The sequence below is a fragment of the Suncus etruscus genome, chromosome 1 (assembly GCF_024139225.1).
Source record: "Suncus etruscus isolate mSunEtr1 chromosome 1, mSunEtr1.pri.cur, whole genome shotgun sequence".
NCBI classification, from domain to species: Eukaryota; Metazoa; Chordata; class Mammalia; order Eulipotyphla; family Soricidae; genus Suncus; species Suncus etruscus.
The window spans coordinates 4,657,319-4,679,770 of NC_064848.1; the positions used below are offsets into that span (position 1 = coordinate 4,657,319).

Here is a 22,452-nt window from a genome sequence, read left to right on the forward strand (position 1 = left end):
GCTGAGGGAAGCTGCTAGAATTTCACTGATGCTCCGGGGAGAGTGAATGAGTGTGGGGTGAGAAGGAGGAGAGGAATGTACAAGGCTTTGGAGGGTTTGGTCAAACAGGTGCTGTTAGTTACCCATAATGTCCTTTGTGAAATATGGGTTCAGGCAAGATGAAGAAATACACTTCAAAAATATATGCCCGAACTGGAGAAGCAGTTACACTAATAGCTCTCTGAACTGGCTGAAGCTGACTCGAAATTGTTAATAAAAGTCACTCTCTTTAAGATCAAGGGCAACGTACTTCACCTTAAGGGCTTTGGGTGTGTGTGCTTTGCTTCTGAACTTCTAAGCATGGAGCGATGGAACCAAACAGTAGACACAGTATTAACCAACAGGCTTAACCTGTGATTCTAGTCCCAAATCAACTTTAGAGTCTTGAGGAAGGGACACAAGCTGGATCTTGTTATCCAGCAGGCAAGCGTTCCATAAAAGCAGCTGCCATAAACCATTTCAGTAAGCAATTCTGGGCATCCAGGAGAATTGTTGCCCAGTCCTGGGTTTCAGTAACTACCTGGGCTGCCCCTTTTGCTAAACAACTGGAACCAGCCACACAGAAGCAAACAGCTCGTGAGAGAACAGCGAAGGACAATGGGAAAAAAAGTTTGAGTGATGCCTTTGCCTGGTGAATAATGAACAGTTCAGGAAGGTCAACCCATTACAACAGAAACTGTTTAATTATTAATTATGCACAATCTATGAGCAAAAGGACAAGTTCAGAATGTTTAATGTATGCTAACTTCCACTGGACTCTCTCTGGGTATTTTGTTATTAGCACTTGTCAGCAAGGTACTCAGGCATAAAAAAAGGGCAAGCAGCAATGAAAAAAAGTGTGTGTGTGTGTGTGTGTGTGTGTGTGTGTGTTTGTGTGTGTGTACCTGTACAATCAAATAGGTGGGGGAGGGAAACAGGAAGTTCTAATTTCACCCACCACTGTTGCTACTGGGTTTGCAAAGGAGATGTTACAAAAATATACTTTTCCACCTGGAGAGAAGGTAGGGAAGGTGGAGTCTCTAAATACAGAAAACAAAAAACCAAGAAAAGTACTTTTGAAATAAATGACTCTAGGAGGAAACTATTGCAAAGGCACAGTTATGTCTTTTTTTTTTTCTATGATGTATCCTGGCTTTGAAAAGACATGTCATTAATGTTTATTTACATACATGTATATCAAAGTGGCAGATAGATAAATAAATTTAGTGTGTTGTACCAATGTTAATTTTCTGGTTAAGATACTCAGAGTTGCTACACTGGGGTACTAGAGGAATGGTGAAAGGACTGCTCTGTATTATTTCTTAAGACTGCAGTTATTTTCAAATGATGTCAAATAGATTATTGACAGCAAAAGCGAAAAAGTTACTTCTCAAAGAACAGTGAGGTCTTGAGTCTTAGCAGAGGTCTGCTAAGGGTTTCCTTAAAAGCCTGTATAACTAACTAGTCAACTGGAACTTAAGGGAATTGTGTTATAAAAATGTGGGCTGGAGTGATAGTACAGCAGGTAGGATGTTTACCTGGTACATTGCCAACCTGGGTTCCATCCCTCCTTTTGCATGGAGTCCCCTGTAGCCTACTAGGAGTAATTCCTGAGTGTAGAGCCAATCGTAAACCCTGGGTTTTGCTGGGTGTGTCCTCAAAAACAAAACAAAAAAGGCGAGGGTTTCATTTTTTCTTTTAATTAATAATTAAGAATGACAATGGAACCAGACTATGTGAATTCAGGAACCATATTCAGGTACAGTATTAAAGTACTGCATAAAAACAATATAATCATTACTTATTTATTGGTGAATTCTTTCACCAATTTTCTTGGCCACCTACATCTTAAAGGCAACAAGCCTGGCATTGTGTGATGACTGATACTTAATCTGTGTTACTAGGGGGAGGTAAAAGGAGCTGTTGTATGGAGAAGAAGGCCAAGCTGGAGGGTGTTTTGGGGCAGAGGGGGCTGACTTGGCTGAGTTTATGAGGAAAGTAAACAGGGAATCCTGTGTGAGACTGGAGCGCTGTGATCTGTGGTCTGTGCCTTCCACTCTTCTCCTTCCTCACTGCTGGAAAGAACATAGGGCCCAAAGGACCCGGAATATCTTCTCTCAGGTCCTACTCTCTACTCTTGGCATGAAACGGCTAGTCCTCCAAAGCAAGATAGCAATACTTATTGGCAACAGAACTTAAGGAAGAGAGAAAAGCCATTTCTTAAAAATCTCAAGGTGCTGACAACACTAAATTCTCAGTGCAACTGTATTGTGATTACACTAAGGCAACCCACTAAGTTCAACAAGGTCCATTTAGAAAGGCTTGCAGACAATGTGGTAAATCTTCTAATGGTATCCAAAGAGTTCACTTCAAGACTTCGTGGTGCTATCAAGTACTCAGATGATGAACAGACAGAACCATCTGAAATCTGACAAGTACTGGCAGTTATGCTCTAAAACTGGATAAATGATTTTTTTGGAGGGCCACACCTGGTGGTGCTCAGGAGTTATTTCTAGCTCTGCATTCAGGAATTAGTCTTGGTGGTATTGGGGATATGGGATGCTGGGTACCAAAAATGGATGCTGTACTATTGGCCCCAAGGATAAATGAATCTTTTGATTCAAGCCTGATGTTCCTTTGGCAGGTCCTGATGCCAGGACTCATACTAATGGGGACAGTTCTCTTAAAGGGGTTCAACGGTTTCACCTCTGGCACAAACAGCATTTTGTCTTGTTAGACCCCCGAATTGGATTTTGATCCTCTACTATTCACTCCCTTACAATTGCATCTTTGGAGACAACTGGCAGAATCCACAAAACAAATCTGCTCTAGATTAGGGAGGAAATTTAGTTTGCATGAAAACAAGACAAATTGGGTCCACCTCTTACAGAGACTAAAGAAACTAACTACAAACCAAAATTGGCCAAAGTGCCATTTAATGGTGGATGGGACAATAAGCTCAGGATTTTTTTTATTTGGGGGGCCACACCTGACAGTGCTCTGGGCTTTACTCCTGGCTCTGCACTCAGGGATCACTCCTTTTGGGGCTCAGGGATCAGCCGGGGCACCAGGGATCCAAATTGGATTGGCTGTATGCAGGGCAGGTACCCTACTAGTTGCACTATGGCTCTGACCCTCGTATTCGTGTTCTTAAGAAGGTTAATGCTTGCATCTGTTAAGTTTTTGCTCTAACCAATAGTGGGGTGAGACATGGAGAGAGAGTCACACATAGTAGGGAAAGGTAGGCTGTTGAGGGGCTCTTAGAGAATAGACCAGGCCGAGAAGTGAATAAATCATGATCACAAGCCAGATTTGTACAAAGACAATCAGAGTTTGTTAAAAACAAACAGACAAACAAACAAAAAACAAAAGCAAAAACAAAAAAAATCTCCACTTAGTTTACTGGGAAAAATGTGACCATTCGGTGTGAGAACAATCAGTATTTTGTCATTAAATGTATTTGTGTTTACACAATGTAGATGGAAGGGCTGATCTCCAGGGTGCATGAGGAGGGAGAGCATTGGGAATGAGGCTTCCCATTTAGGAAGGTTTGCAGCTGATGTCATTGAAGGAAAAAAACAAAACTCACAAAAAAACCTTTGACCCTCCTCAGCTGGAGACTAGAAATCCCTCCTTCTACTCATCCTACATTCACATCAGGGCAGAGAAAGTGAAAGATGATTCAATTTCAACACTGGGTCACCCCATGCACTGGGTTGCCAGAAGTGACAAATTACACTTGTGGGCACATTGGTGTGAAGTTCTGTCCATTGGGTCTGGGCTGACAGTAGCAGCTCATTTAACTCGTCTCAGATGAACCCAGAACCAAGGGCAGAAGGCCTGAATTTCTACCACTGATATTCCTACCTTACCCATAAGCCCTTCAGTCAAGAAAGAACCAGCTGTTAGCTTATGAACATCATAGTCAGATGGCTTACAAATTGCAGAATGGTAACAGACAGGTCTCAAGGAATCTGTCTTTGGGTAATCAAAATTGAAATCACAGAGACTGTTTCCTTTTTTGGCTTTGCCTCTAATTTTTTGGGAATGTTGGAATAAAATAGTGGAAGAAAACTTGTTTTTTTTTTTTTTTTTGGTTTTTGGGCCACACCCTGTGATGCTCAGGGGTTACTCCTGGCTATGCGCTCAGAAGTTGCCCCTGGCTTGGGGGACCATATGGGACACCGGGGGATCGAACCGCGGTCCGTCCAAGGCTAGCGCAGGCAAGGCAGGCACCTTACCTTTAGCGCCACCGCCCGGCCCCAAAACTTGTTTTTTTTTAATTAATATTAATGTTCAAACAAAACCTTCAATTAGTCTATCAATTTTTTTCCAGGGGTCACTTATAAGATTTACACTTACTTTGAGATTTTCTAATTATAGGGCAAAGATGTTGGTATCTTATAAAATTCCTTGAAAAAGGAGAGGGAAACGGGTTAATCCTTTAAACTGTATTTGCTACTGATTCCTTTCCAAAGCCAAATTTATCTTTTTTTTTCTTTTTAGTTTTCTTGGCCATGAATGATAGTACACAATATTGCCATCAGAAAAGTACACGTACACACACACACACACACACACACACACACACACACACACACACCTCTCCTGCACACTTAAAACCCCATCCATACTCCCTTTTCAATGGCTTTACTAGAGCTGCAAAAAAGAAAAAAAAAAAAGCTTGTCTTCTACCAACAGGATCTCATTTACAAAAGTAAAACCTGTTATTGTCCTCTTTCTCTGTAACCTCCCAAAGCATTCCTATTGCTTTTTCATAAAACACTGCTGCAAATAATCAAGCATGACCATTGACATCCACGAGATTGAGTTTTAGGAACCATTAAATGAGCTCAGCCTCGTGGGAAGCCTCCTGCGCAGGCTGGTCTAAAGGTAATTATTCAGCAGTTCCTACCTGTGGTTTTACCTTGTCCCTATATAGTGTTTGAATTTCATACACTGGTAAGGTCAGTTTTTTTTTTCCTCAGGAAAAGTCCACCTATACAAGTTTGATCCAGGACACAAATTATAATGTTAATATACACACTGGCATTTCACTGTTTAGGTATGAAAGGGCTGCTTAGAAGCCATCTTCAAGAGCAGGGCATCAACTTTTGAACAAAAACGAAAACAAAAAAGACAATTTGGAGAACAGAACCCATCATTCACAGATTCCTAAAAAAGAGGGATTATTCTTCTTTTCATAAGCAAAGGGTTAACATGAAAACATCTGAACTACATCCGCTCTCTGTTCAAGGGCAAGAACCTGGCAGGTCCATGTCCTGAAAAATCAACAAGCCATAACACTATCAAGTCAGACTCTGAGAACTAACTCCCTGAAATCCAAAGTCCACATTGCCAATCTGTGTGTCCTCCTGAATGTTCACTCGGCTGTTAGTTAAAATAATTACTAACCATTTGCCACCTGCATTGCAAGCTAAAGAGAATGGGGAAAAAAATGGACCTTCCAGAGGCAGAGTGGGGAAGAAGGATGGGTGTTATTTGCTGATACATTTTCATAAACAAATCCAAAGGCTACTTCTGCTGTGACTCAGAGGCTGGAGAATTATGTGTGAAATCGGGCTCTTACCTGGTGCCATGCAAATAAATACAGAGAAAGGAATTGAAAGCTGGTGAATGGCGATGGTGCAACGGGTTTAAAATAAGTCAATATGAGAGGAACAAAGAGAGGGAGAAGGGGAGGGAGGAAGGGAGAGGAAGTAAAAAAAAAAATCAACAGAACTACATACTGTGAAATGAACAAGTTCAGTTAGATTGTTCATCAGGATTTGGAAAATCATAATGCCATCTGTTACTCTGGACCTCAGAACATCAGGGATCTCGCGGGCCCAGACGCTTCCATTTCCAGGAGGAAGAAGGAACTTGCACTCTCTGGAATGCTGCCTCCGTTTACGGAATGGAGGCAACACCCCAGCCGACCAGTTTGGAATCTCTTTGGAGAACATTTGCCCTGCTCCCAATATGCAATTTCTCTGGTTTTTGGGAGAATTAATGGAAGGCAAAAACGATTCCGACAATTCTGTAGTGAGGCGGAGCAAGGCCCCAGCCCGAGCTGCTGGGTAACTGACCCTGGCGTCCAACTTGGGCTCTGGGTGCATAGGTCGCATCATGGTGGATGAAATGAGCATTGTCCTACGGCTGGGTAAGACTTCACAATAGAGCAACACATGTTAAATGACAGCAGCCAAAACAGGCCCCACCAGGCGACTCCTATTCACCCAATGCTATTCACAGGCCTCTGCCACTGAGAAATGAATTCATTAATAATGCATCAGGCTCCGTGGACGATTCAAAGAAAGCCACACAAAGCTACTTGTTCAAAGACTGCCGAAAGATGCAGCATTTTTATTTTATTTTTTTTGTGGTTACAAAAATAAAATAAAATAAAACCTCACAGATGTAATTGGCTGGAATCAAAATCATTGGGACCGCTAAAATTCTGGTTAGTAAGACAGAAGCAACAGCGAGATTCCTATCCACTGATTTAATTCAGTGCCACTAGTAAAGGAAAAATAAAAAAAGGAGAAGGGAAGATTTGGGTTGCAGCCAGCTTTATTTAACTATGTCTTTAAAAAGCAATCCCCTCCCCTCTATTTCAAGGGACTGTCCATTTGTCAGACTCTCAGGAATGTTCTTTTCTTTGGATTCTTTTGCTACATTTTTGAAACTTCTTTCTTTCCTCTTCCTCCTCTCGACAACTCATAAATATGAATTAAACATAATTATAAATGAACAGAACATTAACTTTTGGATTACTGCTGTGTTTTGGTAGAATGTTAATGTCATGTTCTAAAGGAAACACTTTTTACCAACAGAAAAAGTAATTGCTAAAGGAATCATGCATGGCCTTACTACTAACTTATTTTCAATTTTCAAGCCAGTCGCGTTGCATTAATTTCAATATATGAACTTTTTTGGAGAAGGTCACACATTTCCAAAGGTTGTTTTACATAAAGGAGGAATATCAGCTTTTAGCTGCCCAATGACATATTGCCAACACTGCAAGATGCAGGTGGAGTGAATGGCATAGCTGGAGGATGAGGCTATTTGGTGTCTGCCTCACAGCAGCCACCGTGCCGGGGAAGTTTATTCCAACAGAGAAAGTCCTAGAAGTTGTGCAGTGTCCCGGGGAATCTGAGATCACTAGAGAAGGGGGAGGTCCCCTTTAGTTTCTGCTACCTTCAGAAGTCAGAATCATGATGAAGCCCGCAGGCAAAAGACAGATGGCTAGGACTGCCTATGGGGCTGTGAAGGCCACATTATGAATTCTGGGGAAACACCGAGGCAACCATTGCCACACTCAGGTACAGGCCATGTACCTAGCCCAGCAGGGTCTCTGTCAGTGTTAACTGGTGTCGTTTTGACCTGTCCAGCAAAGATCATTGTGAGACAGCAGAGGTGTCAGAGCCCATTTTTAGAGTGTATAAATCTTCCCCTTAGGAGTCAAGCCAATGTCAACAGAATATGCAGAACAGAAACCAACCCTGTGACCTGGAGTCACTCCTCATGGACAGAGGAATGAAGGCCACACTCCTGGGCATGGAGCAGCTCTTATAGCACTTTCTAAGCATCATCTTCCCCAGTAAATCAGACTCCAGAGGAGCTCTTCATAGGCATTCTGGGTGAGAGAGGCAGTCGCTTCAGCACCTTTAGTACTGGGGGTGACTGGTATGATGAGTCTGGCTATAATAATGGGCAGTGGACCTGAAGATCAGTTAGTCCAGTGAGAACTAGAAGAAGAGACCTCTACTGTTAGGGTGTGGGGGTGGTACTCCCTCACTTCCCCAGCACAGAGAGAACCCCCCTGACTGTCACACTTCCCATGCTGATCCCCTAGAAAAGTAGTCCAATTTTGCATGTCCCATCCGCAGAGTACACTGTACATCCTTCAAAACAAACAAATAAACAAATATACAAAATCCAGCTAATTACAAACTCACCATGTAGTTGCAGGGAGGCTCAAGGGCTGAGTAATGCTAACAGGTAGGAGGCCTGGGTTTAATCCCTGGTACTTCAGGGTCCTCTGAGCATTTCTAGTAGTGATAACTGGGCATAGAGATGGGAGAGACCCAAAACTATCATGTGTGCTCTTAAAACAAAAACCCGAACCACCAAACAGAAGAGCAAATGACCAAAAATTCTGACTGCAGGAAAAGTACAACTGCAAAACCTTTACTGTTACACAGTAAATAATTATTGCTCTGAGTGTTTAAAAAACCTAAATGATATTGATTTTGTTGAGGGCCCTTTTTGCGTACCATCATGGGAACATTTAACTACCCTATCAAGGTATATTATGTGCACAAATACTTCACAATACATGACAAGACTCACTCTGTCTTTTTTTGGAGATAACTTTGACATGGAAAGTTCAAAAGCAACAGGCCCTAATAATTTTTCTAGCTGTCTCTGTAAATTCTAAATTATGACTTCTAGGGTAGTATATATTCTATGACTGAAACTCAATTATAAATGGTTTTATAAGCACGTTTCTTGGGTAAAATAATTATTAATAAAAACTATAATTTGATACTGGTATAATTGAGTTACAATGGCAAAAAAAAGTAATATTGAATTAAAAAACAAATGGTAGCAGAGCATTCCTCAGAGCTCAGCTCATCAAGGCTTAAGCCACTTGGATTTGAATGGATGTTTTTCCAAAAGGGATATTCAAATGGGCATAAACACTAAAAGATGCTCCAAGTCATTAATTATAAGGGAAATGCAAATCAAAACCACAATGAGAGATCACTTCAACCCACTAGGAGAGCTATAATTAAAAAAAAATTAACCCACAAAAAATTAACAAGTGTGGGCAAGAATGTGGAGAAATTTGAACTCTCATAAATTGCGGGTAGGAATGTAACGTGGTGCAGCTGCTGTTAAATATCATCTGAATGTTCATCACGATATTAAACGGTTTCACATAACCAACAATTCCACTCATAAATAAGTAAATATCAAGAAAGTGAAAATAGAACTCTGTATAAAAACTTGTACGTGAATGTCTACAAAACATTATTTATAGCAAACCTATGCCAGAAAGTAGAAAAAACCTAAATATTAATCAATGGATAAACACAACATGGTCTGCCTACTCAGAAAATGGAATATTATTTAGTTAAAAATAAGAGCCAAGTATTCACAAATGCCACAACCTAAATGTACCTTGAAAACATTATGCTAAGTGAAAAAAATCAAACACAACACAAGAGGTCAGTCATTGTCTGGTCTAATTTATAAGGAGCAGTCACAGTAAGATGGAACATGATGCTCACAGAGACAAAAACTAGGGAGGACATAACATTTCTGGTCGCAGAGGTAGAAGGTAGATTATTAGTGCCTGCCATGAACTGACAGAAGGGGATAGGAATTAGGGGTGACAGTTAACAGACAGTTTCTTTCTGGAGTGACAGAATGTTTTTGGACTGAGCTGTGTACATTAAAAGGAAAATATTATTTAATGTGTGCTTTAATTCAGTAAAAGAAATTCAAAAAATAAAAAGGAAAATAAGGGGCCAGTGAGATAACAGGGGTTATCTGTTGCCTTGCATGGGATTCAATATCTGGTAGTTGCCTATGTTTCCCTGGACACAGCCAAGGTATGAGCTCTGAGCATAGAGCCAGGAGTAAGCTCTGAGCACTGCCAGGTGTGGTCCCAACCTATGTTCTTACCTCCCACCAAAAGAGAAAAAGAAGACAGGATTTCTTTTTCTTTTTTTTTTCTTTTTTTCTTTTTTTTTGGGTTTTTGGGCCACACCTGGCGGCAGTGCTCAGGGGTTACTCCTGGCTGTCTGCTCAGAAATAGCTCCTGGCAGGCACGGGGGACCATATGGGACACCGGGATTTGAACCAACCACCTTTGGTCCTGGATCGGCTGCTTGCAAGGCAAACGCCGCTGTGCTATCTCTCCGGGCCCAGGATTTATTTTTCTATGGTGGTATCTAGATGCTATATAAATGGATCATGATCCCTTTCTGCTGACAGAACAGGCCTTAGTGGGAGAAAAGGAAAGACCACATTCATTTTTATGTAAGACTAGTCCTGCTAGAAAAAAATCCATTTTCATTTACATCCAGCATTTACTGAGTCACTGCTTGGCTATGATCTTTACTAGGTTGTGTGTTAAATCTCTGCATGAATGACTTCAGGATCTAGTGAGACTTAGACACAAATTTAAACTCCACTGAGAAAAACTCTAACAAAAGCTTTGCAAACCACACAATGCTAGCTAGTGCCTAGCTCTGTCTGAGTGTGTGGTAGGGTAGAAGAGGAAAGGTGACACAGAGAGAGAGAGAGAGTTTCTATGAGGAGATGAGTCTTGAGACATGGGTGGATTTGGAGACATTTACAAAGGAGGGAGACAATAACTGCAGAGTGGCTCTGAAGAGTAAGACTGGCTGGAAAAAAAAAATAGGTGAGAATTTCAAATGAGGCACTAAGAAGCTTAGCCATTACCCTAAAGGCCAGGATATGTTTATGTAGGGGGAAGGGCTGATTTCAAGAGTGCTTGGAAGTAAATTTTTTTTTGTTTGTTTTTTTTGTTTTTGGGTTACACCTGGCAGCGCTCAGGGGTTACTTCTGGCTCTATGCTCAGAAAATTGCTCCTGGGAGGCTCAGGGGACCATATGGGATGCCCGGATTCGAACCACTGACCTTCTTCATGAAAGGCATACGCCTTACCTCCATGCTATCTCTCCGGCCCCTCTTGGAAGTAAATTTAGCAGGCTAAGAGCTGCATTTCTTTAAAGATAATTTCATGATGGTGGAATGGTAAGAGGCATAGGACAGAGAAAAATACTAAGAAGCTTTTAGATCATGCAGCTATAAAGTAAAGTCTTCCTTTGGCGTCTCTTTGTCAATCTTCAGTTTTCTTCCCTTTGCCCTCATATAATCCTCTTCTAGACTGGAAGCTAAAGGATTTTTTTTTTTTTTTACCCAGTGCACACAGACTGTCTTAGCAGCATGAGGAATCTCTATTTCATTAAGCTTTTTCCTTCTACCACTGGATGTCTTTGCTGGAGTTACTCGAAAGAATCAAAGGAGTTACATTTAACTGAAGGATTCATGTGGGGACTTTATGAACTCAGGTGTCTGGTTGGTTCTTAATGATTCTCTGTGATAGTAATGATTCACTGTAACAATTGTGTATTTGCCAGTCAGGCAGATGAATAAAGTGAGATGCTCTTATGCTATCATAAAATTTTGCGATTGAACAGCCTAAGGACATAAGACAGCAGGGGAGGAGATAGGGCGCTTGCCTTATATAAAGCCTATACCAGTTCATTCCCCACCACACAAGGGACATGAGTACCACTAGGAGTGAGTGATTCAAGAGCACAAACACAGGAGTAAGTCCTGAGCATGGCTGGGTGTGATCCCAAATTAAAAAATAAGACAAGAAGAAGAATATTCAGAAGCCAGACTTTTACAAATGAGATTTTATACTGGCAAGCAGTTTAGTTTGCCTTTGTTTTGCCAAAAGATTCTGTTCCCATCTAAGAAATGTCTCTTTATTTATTCATCACTATGATCCTAAGCCCCACATCAATACTTCAGCTACCGCCTCTATTCAGCAACTTTCCTGGCATTGCTATGGTGAAATCTACTTTCTTCGTAGAGTCCTTCAACACATTAAAATTCTGATGTTTTGTTTCCCTTGCTTCTAATGCCCTAAGAAAATATTGCTTACCTTAAAGAATTTCAAATATTTCTAATATTTAGGTCACTGATTAATTGTACATAGGTAGGTATATTTATATGGTGTGAGGTTGGGATTCAAATGCTCTTTTGCAGGTCAATATCCAACTGGCCTAGCATTTGTGAAAATGCGTTCTTTCAGGATTGAGTGGGTCTTTTAGTGGGGAGGGATCACACCTGGCAGTACTCAGGGGTTACTCCTGGTTCTGCACTCAGAAATAACTCCTGGCAAGCAAGGGGGACCATACGGATGCCAGGATAAGAACTACCATCTGTCCTGTATCAGCTGCATGCAAGGCAAACTCCCTACTGCTGTGCTATCTCTCTGGCCCCCAGGATTGAGTGGATCTTAGTATCCGCATGAGAAGACAACTTATACTGTTTTTTTTCTTGGCCCTCAATTCTATCCCATATGGCCATCCTATGGCAGAGTTTAAAAATAAGGGTGTTTCCAGCAGCAATTATGGGTCCCGTGGCTCTCTTGGCTATATTTGGCTCAGCAAAGTAGTGTTTAGTTTCATGTTTAGTGGTACCTGGGAGACAGCAGGCTACAAGCAGTGGTGCCCAGTAGGCCACAAAGGCTGGGGATAGAGTACAAAGTCTCCCACTCTAAGATAGCTCCCAGGTCCAAATCACTATTTTCATTGATTTAACTTTGTAGTTAATTCTGAAATCAGATATGAGTCTTTCAACTTTGCTCTTCTCTCCCTCAGACTTGTTTTGGCTATTTAGAGTCTCACTTGTTCTTTTGTTTTGTTTTTGGGCCACACCCATTGACACTCAGGGGTTACTCCTGGCTATGCGCTCAGAAATCGCTCCTGGCTTGGGGGACCATATGGGACACTGGGATCGAACAGAGGTCCGTCCTAAATCATTCCTCCCTCCCTCCCTCCCTCCCTCCCTCCCTCCCTCCCTCCCTCCCTCCCTCCCTCCCTCCCTCCCTCCTTCCTTCCTTCCTTCCTTCCTTCCTTCCTTCCTTCCTTCCTTCCTTCCTTCCTTCCTTCCTCCTTCCTTCCTTCCTTCCTTCCTTCCTTCCTTCCTTCCTGGCAGGTTCAGGGGACATATGGGATGCTGAGGATTGAATTCAAGTCAGCCATGTGCAAGGCAATGCCCTACCTGTAGTTCATCTATTTCTATAATAAAAACCCCTAACAATTTTGAAAGAGAGTATATTTTACTGGTAGATAAGTCTGTGAAGTATTAGCCATCTTAATATTAAGTCCCATTAATTTAATTCCACGAACATGTGATCTTTCCATTTATTTAGATTTTTCGTTTCTTTTTTTCTGGCCACTTCTCAGGGCTTACTCCTTGTCCTGTACCCAGAAAGTACTCCTGGCAGTACAGGGAAGAGCATATGGAATACTGGGGATGAAATCTCTGTTGCAAGGAAAACACCCTATTTGCTATACTATCACTCAGGCCCTAATTTAGGTTTTAAATTTTGTTTTTCCCCCTACCTGGTTTAAAATTTTTTAAAAATAATTTTAGATGGTTTTTAGTAGGGAAGTTTTCTTTTTCTTTTCTTTTTGGGTCACACCTGGCAGTGCTCAGGGGTTACTCCTGGCTCTAGCTGAGAAATCACTCCTGGCAGGCTCGGGAACCATATGGGATGCCAGGATTTGAACCACCGAACTTCTGCATGCAAGGCAAATGCCTTACCTCCATGCTATCTCTCTGGCCCCCAGTAGGGAAGTTTTCTGTTCATTTTTGGGGTTGTGGGGACGCATCAGTGGTGCTCATTTAATCTTGGCTGTGTACACAGGAGTCTCTCCTAGAGGTGCTCAGGTGAACATGCAGTGGCAGAAAATAAAATGCAGGCCATCAACTATGCAAAACAAGTGCTTAGCCTTTGAATCTATCTCCCAAAACGGTCCCAAAGTTTTCCACATTATCGGTTAAATTTACTCTTAAATATTTCATTCTTTTTGAAGTTACTTTATACTTAAATCGTTTTCTTAGTTTCTTAATTTTTGAACTATGCATTTTTATTACTAATATATAAAATACAAATCTTGAGTATTGCTCTTATATAAATATTGCTCGACTTGCTTATCAATAATTTCTCATGAAATTTCTAGAATTTTCCTATTGTCATCTGTCAATAAAGTTTATTATTTCCTCTTCAAACTTCTGAATGATTTTTCTTTTTGTTGTGTGGGGGGGCAAATATGATGTGTGATAAGGGCTTATTTTGGTTCTGTACTCGGTGATGTTGATTATGGAATGCCAGGATAGAAGCAGGTGGAGGATGTGCTTACTCACCATACTATGGCTCTAGCCCCAATGATGCCCTTTCATTCCCTTAGATAGGTAGAATCTCCAGTACAATGTTGATTAGAAGTGGCCCTGAGAAGTCATCCTTGTCTTTTTCTGATATTGTAAGGAAAATTCTCAATGGTTTGTTCACCATTTAGTGCTAGCGGTCAGTCTCACACATGCAAGACATTTACCCCATGACCCACATCCTTGGCCCACTTTGTGGAAAGTCTAAGAAAAAAACACACACAGTATTTACTTGTTATAAGTTTCTTCCAGTTCTGTAATTTTTCTTGTAGTTTGCATTTTTCTAAAAAATTTTCCATTTCAATCAGGTCATTTAATTCATGGCAACCGTTAGTAGTAAACATTTGGGTTTAGTATTCATAAAATTTAAAGCATTTTTGTTTTATGAGACGACAGAGGTACATGCTTGCTTTCATCCCTAATTTTAGCTATTTGAATCCTCCTTTTATGCTTCCTCAAACTTATTTTGTCATTTTAGCTCAAGTCTTGTCAATTTTATTGATTTTTCCAACAAAGTTGTGGTTTTCACTGAATTTTTCTCGTTTCCCTAGTCTCCATTGATTTATTTGCATGGCTTATTTTTTTCTTCCTTCTATTTCTCTGCTCTTCCTTTACTATTTATTTAAGGTAGAAGGTGAGGTCACTGATTTGAGATCTTCTTGAATTAGGCATTCATAGCTCTGCATGTTCTAAGTGCTCCTTTGGCTGTATCCCACAAGTCTGGTATGTTGTGCTTTGATTTTTGTATTTTTCTAATTTCCCTTGTGATTACAATTTGTCCCATTTGGTTAATATTACAGAGTACTGTTTTCGCAGGTTTGTGAATTTCCAAATTTCTTTTAATGACTTGTAATTTTCTGCCTTTGCACCCTTTGGGCCCTTTGGTCATAGACAAATCCTGCCTTCTGCGTCAAGATGAGTCATGCTCCGTGCTTCCTTCCTCAAGTAACTTTTTGGACAAGCAAAAAAGATTATCTCTTCACCAGATCCACTCAAATGTTCTACAGAGCAAATGTCTACTAGATCATGACAGTCCTAAAACTCATCCTATTTCCTTTTTATTTATAGAGGAAAAACCATATATATTATCATTTTTAATCTGTCAGGGGTCCTCAAACTTTTTAAACAGGGGGCCAGTTCACTGTCCCTCAGACCATTGGAGGGTCTGACTATAGTAAAAACAAAACTTATAAAGGAATTCTTATGCACACTGCATATATCTTATTTTGCAATGAAGAAACAAAGCAGATACAAATACAATATGTGGCCCGCGGGCCATAGTTTGAGGACCACTGAATTCTAGATCATAAACAGTAAAAAAGACCATTGCTTTTATATTTTTTGGATTTTGGGCCACACCCAGTAATGCTGAGGGATTACGCTCCGAAATTGATCCTGGCTTGGGGGACCATATGGAATGCTAGGGGATCGAACACGGTCCGTCCTAGGCTAGCACAGGGAAGGCAAATGCCTTACTGCTTGCACCACTGCTCTGGCCCCTCATTGCTTCTTTATACATCTGACTCAATTGCAGGGCCATATTGGCCACTACAAATTTGTGCTTATACCAAGAAGCCTTTGGTATATTACAACTTATTACTAAAAAATAAACAGTTCATGTAGAAGATATTTTGAATTAGGTATAAAACAAGACAAATGAATTCAGTTTTTACTAGTAAAATGAATAAACAGAAATATAAATCAGGGATTTGCTAATTGTCCTGTTCAGCACTTACAGATGTTAGATAGAAATTTATTTTTAGCTGTAATATGCCAGAAACACACATACATACACATATATACATGCTCAAAGCAATAATCCATTTTTTGGTTGTCATATTTTAGACAACCTGAACATTTAGAAAAACATCTGTGAATTCCAAATTGATTCACCAGAACTTCCAAGCCCCTCCACTTGGCACTCTTCCATTTTTCTTATCTTTCCCTTCCATTTTTCCTTTGACCTAGGACATTCCTACTCATCTACTAAGATCTAGCTTAGATGTTTCCTCTCTCCCAAGGGACCACTCCTAACCCATCAAGATCAATCCCTTTCTCTGAATTCTATAGCGTGAATTTGAACAGCAAGTTTTCATTATTAATTTCTGTCTCCATATTTTTTAGATGTGGGATTATTTGGGGGGGAAGGCTCCAAGATAAGTTCCCCTCGTTAGAGTTTGCTATTCCCTGCACTTCAGCCCCCCTAGCTGATTCTAGAAAAGTGGATCTTGAAGAAAAAAAGAAAAGTGGAGTTCGCTGATTTAGACCTCTTTACTGGATTCATGCCTGTCCCTGAACCACATGGTTAGCACTTTATTGCCAACAGGAATCATGGACCATTTTGAGAAGTGCTCAGCTGTTTTACTCTTCCCAGTCCCAGCACACTATGTTAGCCTAGGGCAGTGGTTCTCAAATAGTGGGGCGCACCCTTCAGGGGGGGCGTGAGGCTCCATAAAGGGGGGTCACGTTTGACCTCGGCAAACACTGTCATAACAAGCTAAGCCCCATGTTTATGTCTCTGTATGTCTCTGGAGCTGAGAGTCGCTGTGTCCTGCTTCAAACCCCGCTTCGAAAAAGCTATGCATTGCAAAACATGCTCCTGCTAGCCATTTAATCCAGACATCACCTCTGATTTAAAAAAATCAGCTCAAATTATTGTATATATTTTTGTTTTGCAGGTTAAAGTATTTTTTTAAAATAAAGATACTATTTACAGGAAGGCACGAAAAAATGTTTTCTTCTTCCTAGGGGGGAAAGACAGAAAATAATTGAGAAGCACTGGCCTAGGGTACAGGCCAATGTTTCTGTTTCACTCCCCCTGACTTCCAGCCCCTGTCTGCAGTTAGTCTGGGTTTTCTTCCTGAGAAGCCAAGTTATGTCAAGGCTTGACTTCTGACCTAACCACGGCCTGTTCAACTTAGTCTTCTTCCCAAAAACCCTGTTGACTTTATGCAGGCTGCCTAAGGGAACGCAAACAGAAACAGGTAAGCAGATATCTGGGGCAACAAACTGTCCCTGAGAAACAAGGAGTGACTGGAGTGATAAGAAGTGGCAAACATAGGGAAGCACTGGCAGGACAACTGGGCCATGGAGAGCTACTTGGCGCAAACATATCAAGAGGGTTAGGGCACGCTGCTGAGTGTCAACGCCCAAACACAAAGGGAACAGGGCTGGGCAAATTCAATTCAAGACGAGGTAGCCTTACACAATTTTCTACACCCACAGGGTATCAATACATCATAGTTCAGTTCTGGACCATGTTCCAAGCAAGTACCTGAGTCATCAAGAAATGACTAAATGAGATTCACGATTCTTGTCAACCAGGGTGGCCAAGAGCAGATACATTTTAGAAATGTAAAAGAAAACAGAGGCAAATATTCTTTTTTTTGATGGGGAGGCACATCTAGTGGCACTCAGAGCTTACTCTTGGCTTTGTACCCAGAGCTCAGGAGACATATGGGATGCAGGGGTTTCTAATATGGTAGCTGCTGACCCACTGTAGTCTCTCTCAAGCCTCAAAAGACACAGATGTCAGAAATTAGGGAAACAAATTTCCATTAGTCACACAATAGGAACCACCATATTCCCCCCAAAGATATGAGAGAGTCAAGGCCATCAGTATACCTGGGCATTTGACATTTACAATGAACAAGTGTTCACGTCAGGTTATCAAGAGAGCAGATACAGGGTGATCTTTGAGAGAAGGACTTTGGGGCATTCCAAGGTGTCTTGGAATGCACATTTCCTGAGTTAGCTAGCCCAGAGCCACAGAAATGAAAGAGGCTTGTTTAGATTTCTCTCTGCAGCTTGATTCTTCTATTGCCCAGCAACCTGGCCAGGACCTGCCCTGTTTCAAGTTCCAGTTCTTACTCTTCTACTTAACTTCTGTTTATACATTAAGGCTCTGACTCTGATTTTGTCCTCTGATTTTACCTCCTCATTCTCAGACCAGCAGTGACACCTGTTTCTGTCAATTGTTAGGGTTAGCCCTGGCCACCTGGTCTTGCTTTACACCCTTTACATTGTTTTCTTGAACACATTGGGTCAAGCTGCCTTTATCTGACAGTGAAGGATATTACATTGGGTTCTGATTCTAAATACATTCATTTGTTTGAATTTGGTTCCCTTAGTGGTGGGGGATGCATTCTTTTTTTTTTTTTTTTTTAATTTTGGGTCACACTTGGCAGTGTTCAGGGCTTGTTCTTGGCTCTGTACTCAGGAATCAATCCTCAGGCTTTAATCCTGCCTGGAATTGAACTGGGATCAAATCTAGATTACCTATGTGCAAGACAGTGCCCTACCTTTATATTGTTCCAGCCCTAGGGTTGAGGTGATACTTTCTTTTCTTTTCTTTTTTTTTGGGGGGTGGGGGCACACTCGGTGATGCTCAGGGGTTACTCCTGGCTATGAGCTCAGAAATTGCTGCTGGCTTGGGGGACCATATGGGATGCCGGGAGATTGAACTGCAGAACGTCCTAGGCTAGTGCTGGCAAGGCAAACGCCTTACCGCTCTGCACCACAGCTCTGGCCCCTAGGTGATACTTTCTGATCTGACTTTTCTCTAAAAGGAACACAACCTACTAGTACTAAACATCCAATTTACAGTAGGAATAAATAGAGAAGAGATAAAATGACTCAAAATTAGCTGGCTATATGCACTCAAGAATAGAAGTCACTTTTAAATGAACGATAGTATAGCGAGTAGGGCACTCACTTTGTACATGGACAATGTGAGTTCGATCCTCAACATCACATATGGTCTTCCCTGTACTCCAGGAGTAATTATTGTAATTATTCAGTATCGAGCCAGGAGTAACCCCTGAGCATCGATGGATGTACCCCCCCCCCCCCAAGAAGATAGTTAATTTCCCTCTAGGGTTAAAGATACTCCTGTCCCCAAACATTAAGGAAGAAAATTTCTAAACGTAGGGTGCCAAAATCACCTGCAAACTAGTGAAGTATAGATTCCTGGCCTCTGCCATTAGAAATTCCAATTGAGTGAACTTAATTTGAAAAAAAAAAAAAAAAAAACCTTTGGGAAAAAAGATAGTACAATAGGTAGACCACTTGCCTTTCATGAGCTGAACTGGCTTGGATTCCCAGAATCCCCTATGTTCTCTGAGCACTGTTAGGAGTAATCCCTGGGCTCAGAACAATAATAAAACTTGAGGTTCACCAGATGTGGCATTGCTCCCCCATCTACCCTGGTTGCCAAGGGGGAAAAAAGGAGCCTTCAGAGAATTCTGAAGCATTTGGTTCTTGAACCACTGTTTGAGACACTTTATTATGGCAAGAGAAATCTGACCACCAAAGAACAAGCCCTGCCATCCATCACAGCTCAGTGTCCCTGAGAAGTTTGAGTACATGAACTATTTTTACTTAATACCCAATTATTTAACCTGACCAACTTCCATGTGTTTTAGTGAAGCAAGTGAATGTCCCATGTTTCTGGAAAGAAGACATTCTAATTTGTTTTTAAAGGAAATGGGAATAGGTGTCCAAGTTATATTTATCTCTTGACAGAGAAAGGAGTGCTACAGAGAAAATCCTGCCATTGAAGTGACATGCTCCTTTCCTTTCCCATAGACCTTCCCTCCCTACAACATGTCCCTATGATAATTTTGAAGGTCTTGGTATCTTGTCAAGTCAAAACAAGTGAAATTATTTTATATGTAACAATAGCTACTACTGAGTCAGGGAACTAAGATAGGGTTTAAGGCATAAAGCCTGGTATGGAGACAGTCCTGGTTTTAATCACAGCACCAAACAGTTCCTTAAATATTACCAGATACAGCTCTGGAGGCCCATGAATACCACTGGGTAAATCTGGCTATGCCAAATCCCAAACACAGAGCTCTGGGTCTTTATGTGGAAGTGCTGTTTGGCTGCCAGAGAATTTTTAGGAGTGGGCCCAGAGTTTTTTGAGAGTTACCCCCTGCCTCAAATAGTTACTGCCACTTTAAATAAATAATTAAATGCCTACTTGAGGGCACACTACATGTTGACATTTATCAGGCCCAGGCTTAATCCTGGCATCCTACTCCTGCTTCCAGGAAATAACTGTTGGTTCCAGAAAACCCTCTTCAAATGAGTTCTCAAGCAACACATACTATTTGCCAGAACTGGCTAAGCCTGAACTCTGGGGTGTCCAGGAATTTGGCAGGTTCAGAATGGCACAGACCAGGGAGTACAGACTGGGTGCTTGTCTGGAAAAATCCACATTTTCTGGACACCTTTGGAAGCTCTCTTGTAGTGGAAGTCTAGAAAGTCACTCTAGCAGGGGGATTCTGATGGGGATAGGATGCTTTTGGAATCTAAGATGACAGAAGATATTGATGAGCTCTTGGATCCAGGAGGCCCAGCTGATATTTGAGATAATGGGGCCTTCATGCATTTCAGGATGATGCCTTCATTTTTGTGCAAACATGGTTTATAGCTTGCAGGGGATGTACAGACTGGCTGGTGCAGCTATTAAGGGTGTTGAACACCCCATTCTTACTGTGCTTGTGGTATGTGTGAGTGCTTGCTTTTTTCCTAGGAGGATCTTTATTTTTTTTCCCCAATCTCATAACTGGTGATACAGATGTTTAATTGAGGGGATTCATTATGAATTACGATTTGTTGTTGGTGTTGTTGTTTTTTTTCTTGCAAACTTTACTATCTGGATCACTGATTGCCTTTATCACAAGTGTTTCTAATATTTTAAAGTTCAAGTTAGGAAAAAATTATATCTTGCTAGTGGTCAAGATAAAGACTCACCTCGTCCCCCAATTCAGTTTTTAAAATATGTTCATGTTTCTTAATCTTATATATTAGAAAATTGCTAATTTTCATAAAAAAGAGATTTACAACCAGAATAAGTAGAAAGAATTCATGAAGAAATGCAGGTGGATGAACTCTATTAAGGGAAAGGGACAGAGGAACGCAACAGGAAAGGAGGATCAGAAATAAGATAACTTAAAATGTGAGCATTCTAGTTCAAAGCACAAGAAGTTAGGAGCACCTTTTGGGGGAAGGTACCTGATTAGGGCATTCAAGTTGAACCACTGACCTTTAGTTTTCAAACACTTCTATCACTCTGAGATGCTTTGGGTAAATAAAGCAAGGAAGACAAATTTTACCTAGCTTCTGTTTGCTGTTCAACTCTGACCCCTACCTAGTGAGTGACTTTAAATATGTTATGGAAAAAAAATGCTCCCATTTTAATTTCGACTCCATCCCATCTGGCCTGGGAGAGGATGAATGATCATGTTCTGTCTTCAGGGCCTTCAGTCCCCTGTGGGACAGCCCGTTTTGGTCTGGATTCCGGGCCCAAATTGGAAGAACAGGATTCAGCCAGGCCAGTTCATGTACCACAGCTCAGAGCTGTACAACATAACTTGCTCCGAGGATGTTGGGCATTGTGCTTCATTAGGAAACAAAATATAAGCTTTCCACACCATTAGGAATGACTTTAGGAGTGAAAGCACATAAGACGATGCCTCACCTCATCAACAATGCACTGCAGAAGCTGGAGAGGCTGCAATGGGGAAGAAGAGAAGAAAAAGTATTAGCTTCTCTGCAATATCTTTACAGTGGAGTGGAAAGAAAAAATCATTAATGCAATAAAATATAGCAAGATTAATCAACAACAGCAAACTCTTATAAAAACATTGATGCTCAGGATGTTCTATTATTTCTAATGGTACCTAATCTAATACAGGCAGTTAAAGGTTTGCATTTTCTTCAAAATGCAATTTGCTAAGTTTAAAACAAGGCATTCAAGCATGCAAAGGAAGCAGCCATCAGGAAAAAGAAAAGTGAATTTTTTTCTGAACTCATAAAGCTTACCATTAAAGATCCCTGGTTTTTCTGAATCTGAAAAAAGGCAATATGTAATTAGCATGTCATAATCAAAATGACTCACTTGGACACATTATGATCACTGAGAGAAAATTATTGCATTGCTGGTGGCAATTTGTGGGCATGTGTTAACACAATTTACATAATGAAAATACACAAATGTTAATAGCTCCCTTCTCATTTATAGGCGAAAGTCAGCAGAATGTTAATTTCACACAACACTTTTTAGTACCCTCCAGGTTGTATTAGAATAGGGAGAAAAACCATAATCCATTTCAAAAGGCTGTTTACGATTCAGATATAAATAATGTTTTATATTGCTAGATTGTGAACACTGGGCTTAATGTTGCAATCATTGCTAATGTTATGAAGCTCACTCTTTTTAAATTAAAAACCGATTTATTTAAAATTGAAATTAAATCATAGCCAGAAATTAGAATTTTGGATTCCTGCCAGGGTCTGCTCACAAACCCTATTTTGTGAAGAAAACTTTAATTATGTGGTTGAAGTGTTTGTTCTAACTCAGGAGTGGGGTGACGATGCTCCGCCCTGTCCCAAGTTCCTTCGACCTGTTTCCGGGGCGGC

At 40.9% G+C, this 22,452-nt stretch overlaps 1 protein-coding gene across 1 annotated transcript in view; it reads right to left on the minus strand.

Moving 5' to 3' along the window:
- Window positions 1-22,452, minus strand: part of MAP2K5 (mitogen-activated protein kinase kinase 5) — a 261,121-nt gene that overhangs the window by 38,470 nt on the left and 200,199 nt on the right. The window contains exons 19-20 of the mRNA XM_049782784.1: window positions 21,856-21,882; window positions 21,512-21,544 (exon numbers count right to left, since the gene is read on the minus strand). Of these exons, the coding sequence (XP_049638741.1) occupies window positions 21,512-21,544; window positions 21,856-21,882 (60 nt within the window). The remainder of the gene's footprint in view (window positions 1-21,511; window positions 21,545-21,855; window positions 21,883-22,452) is intronic.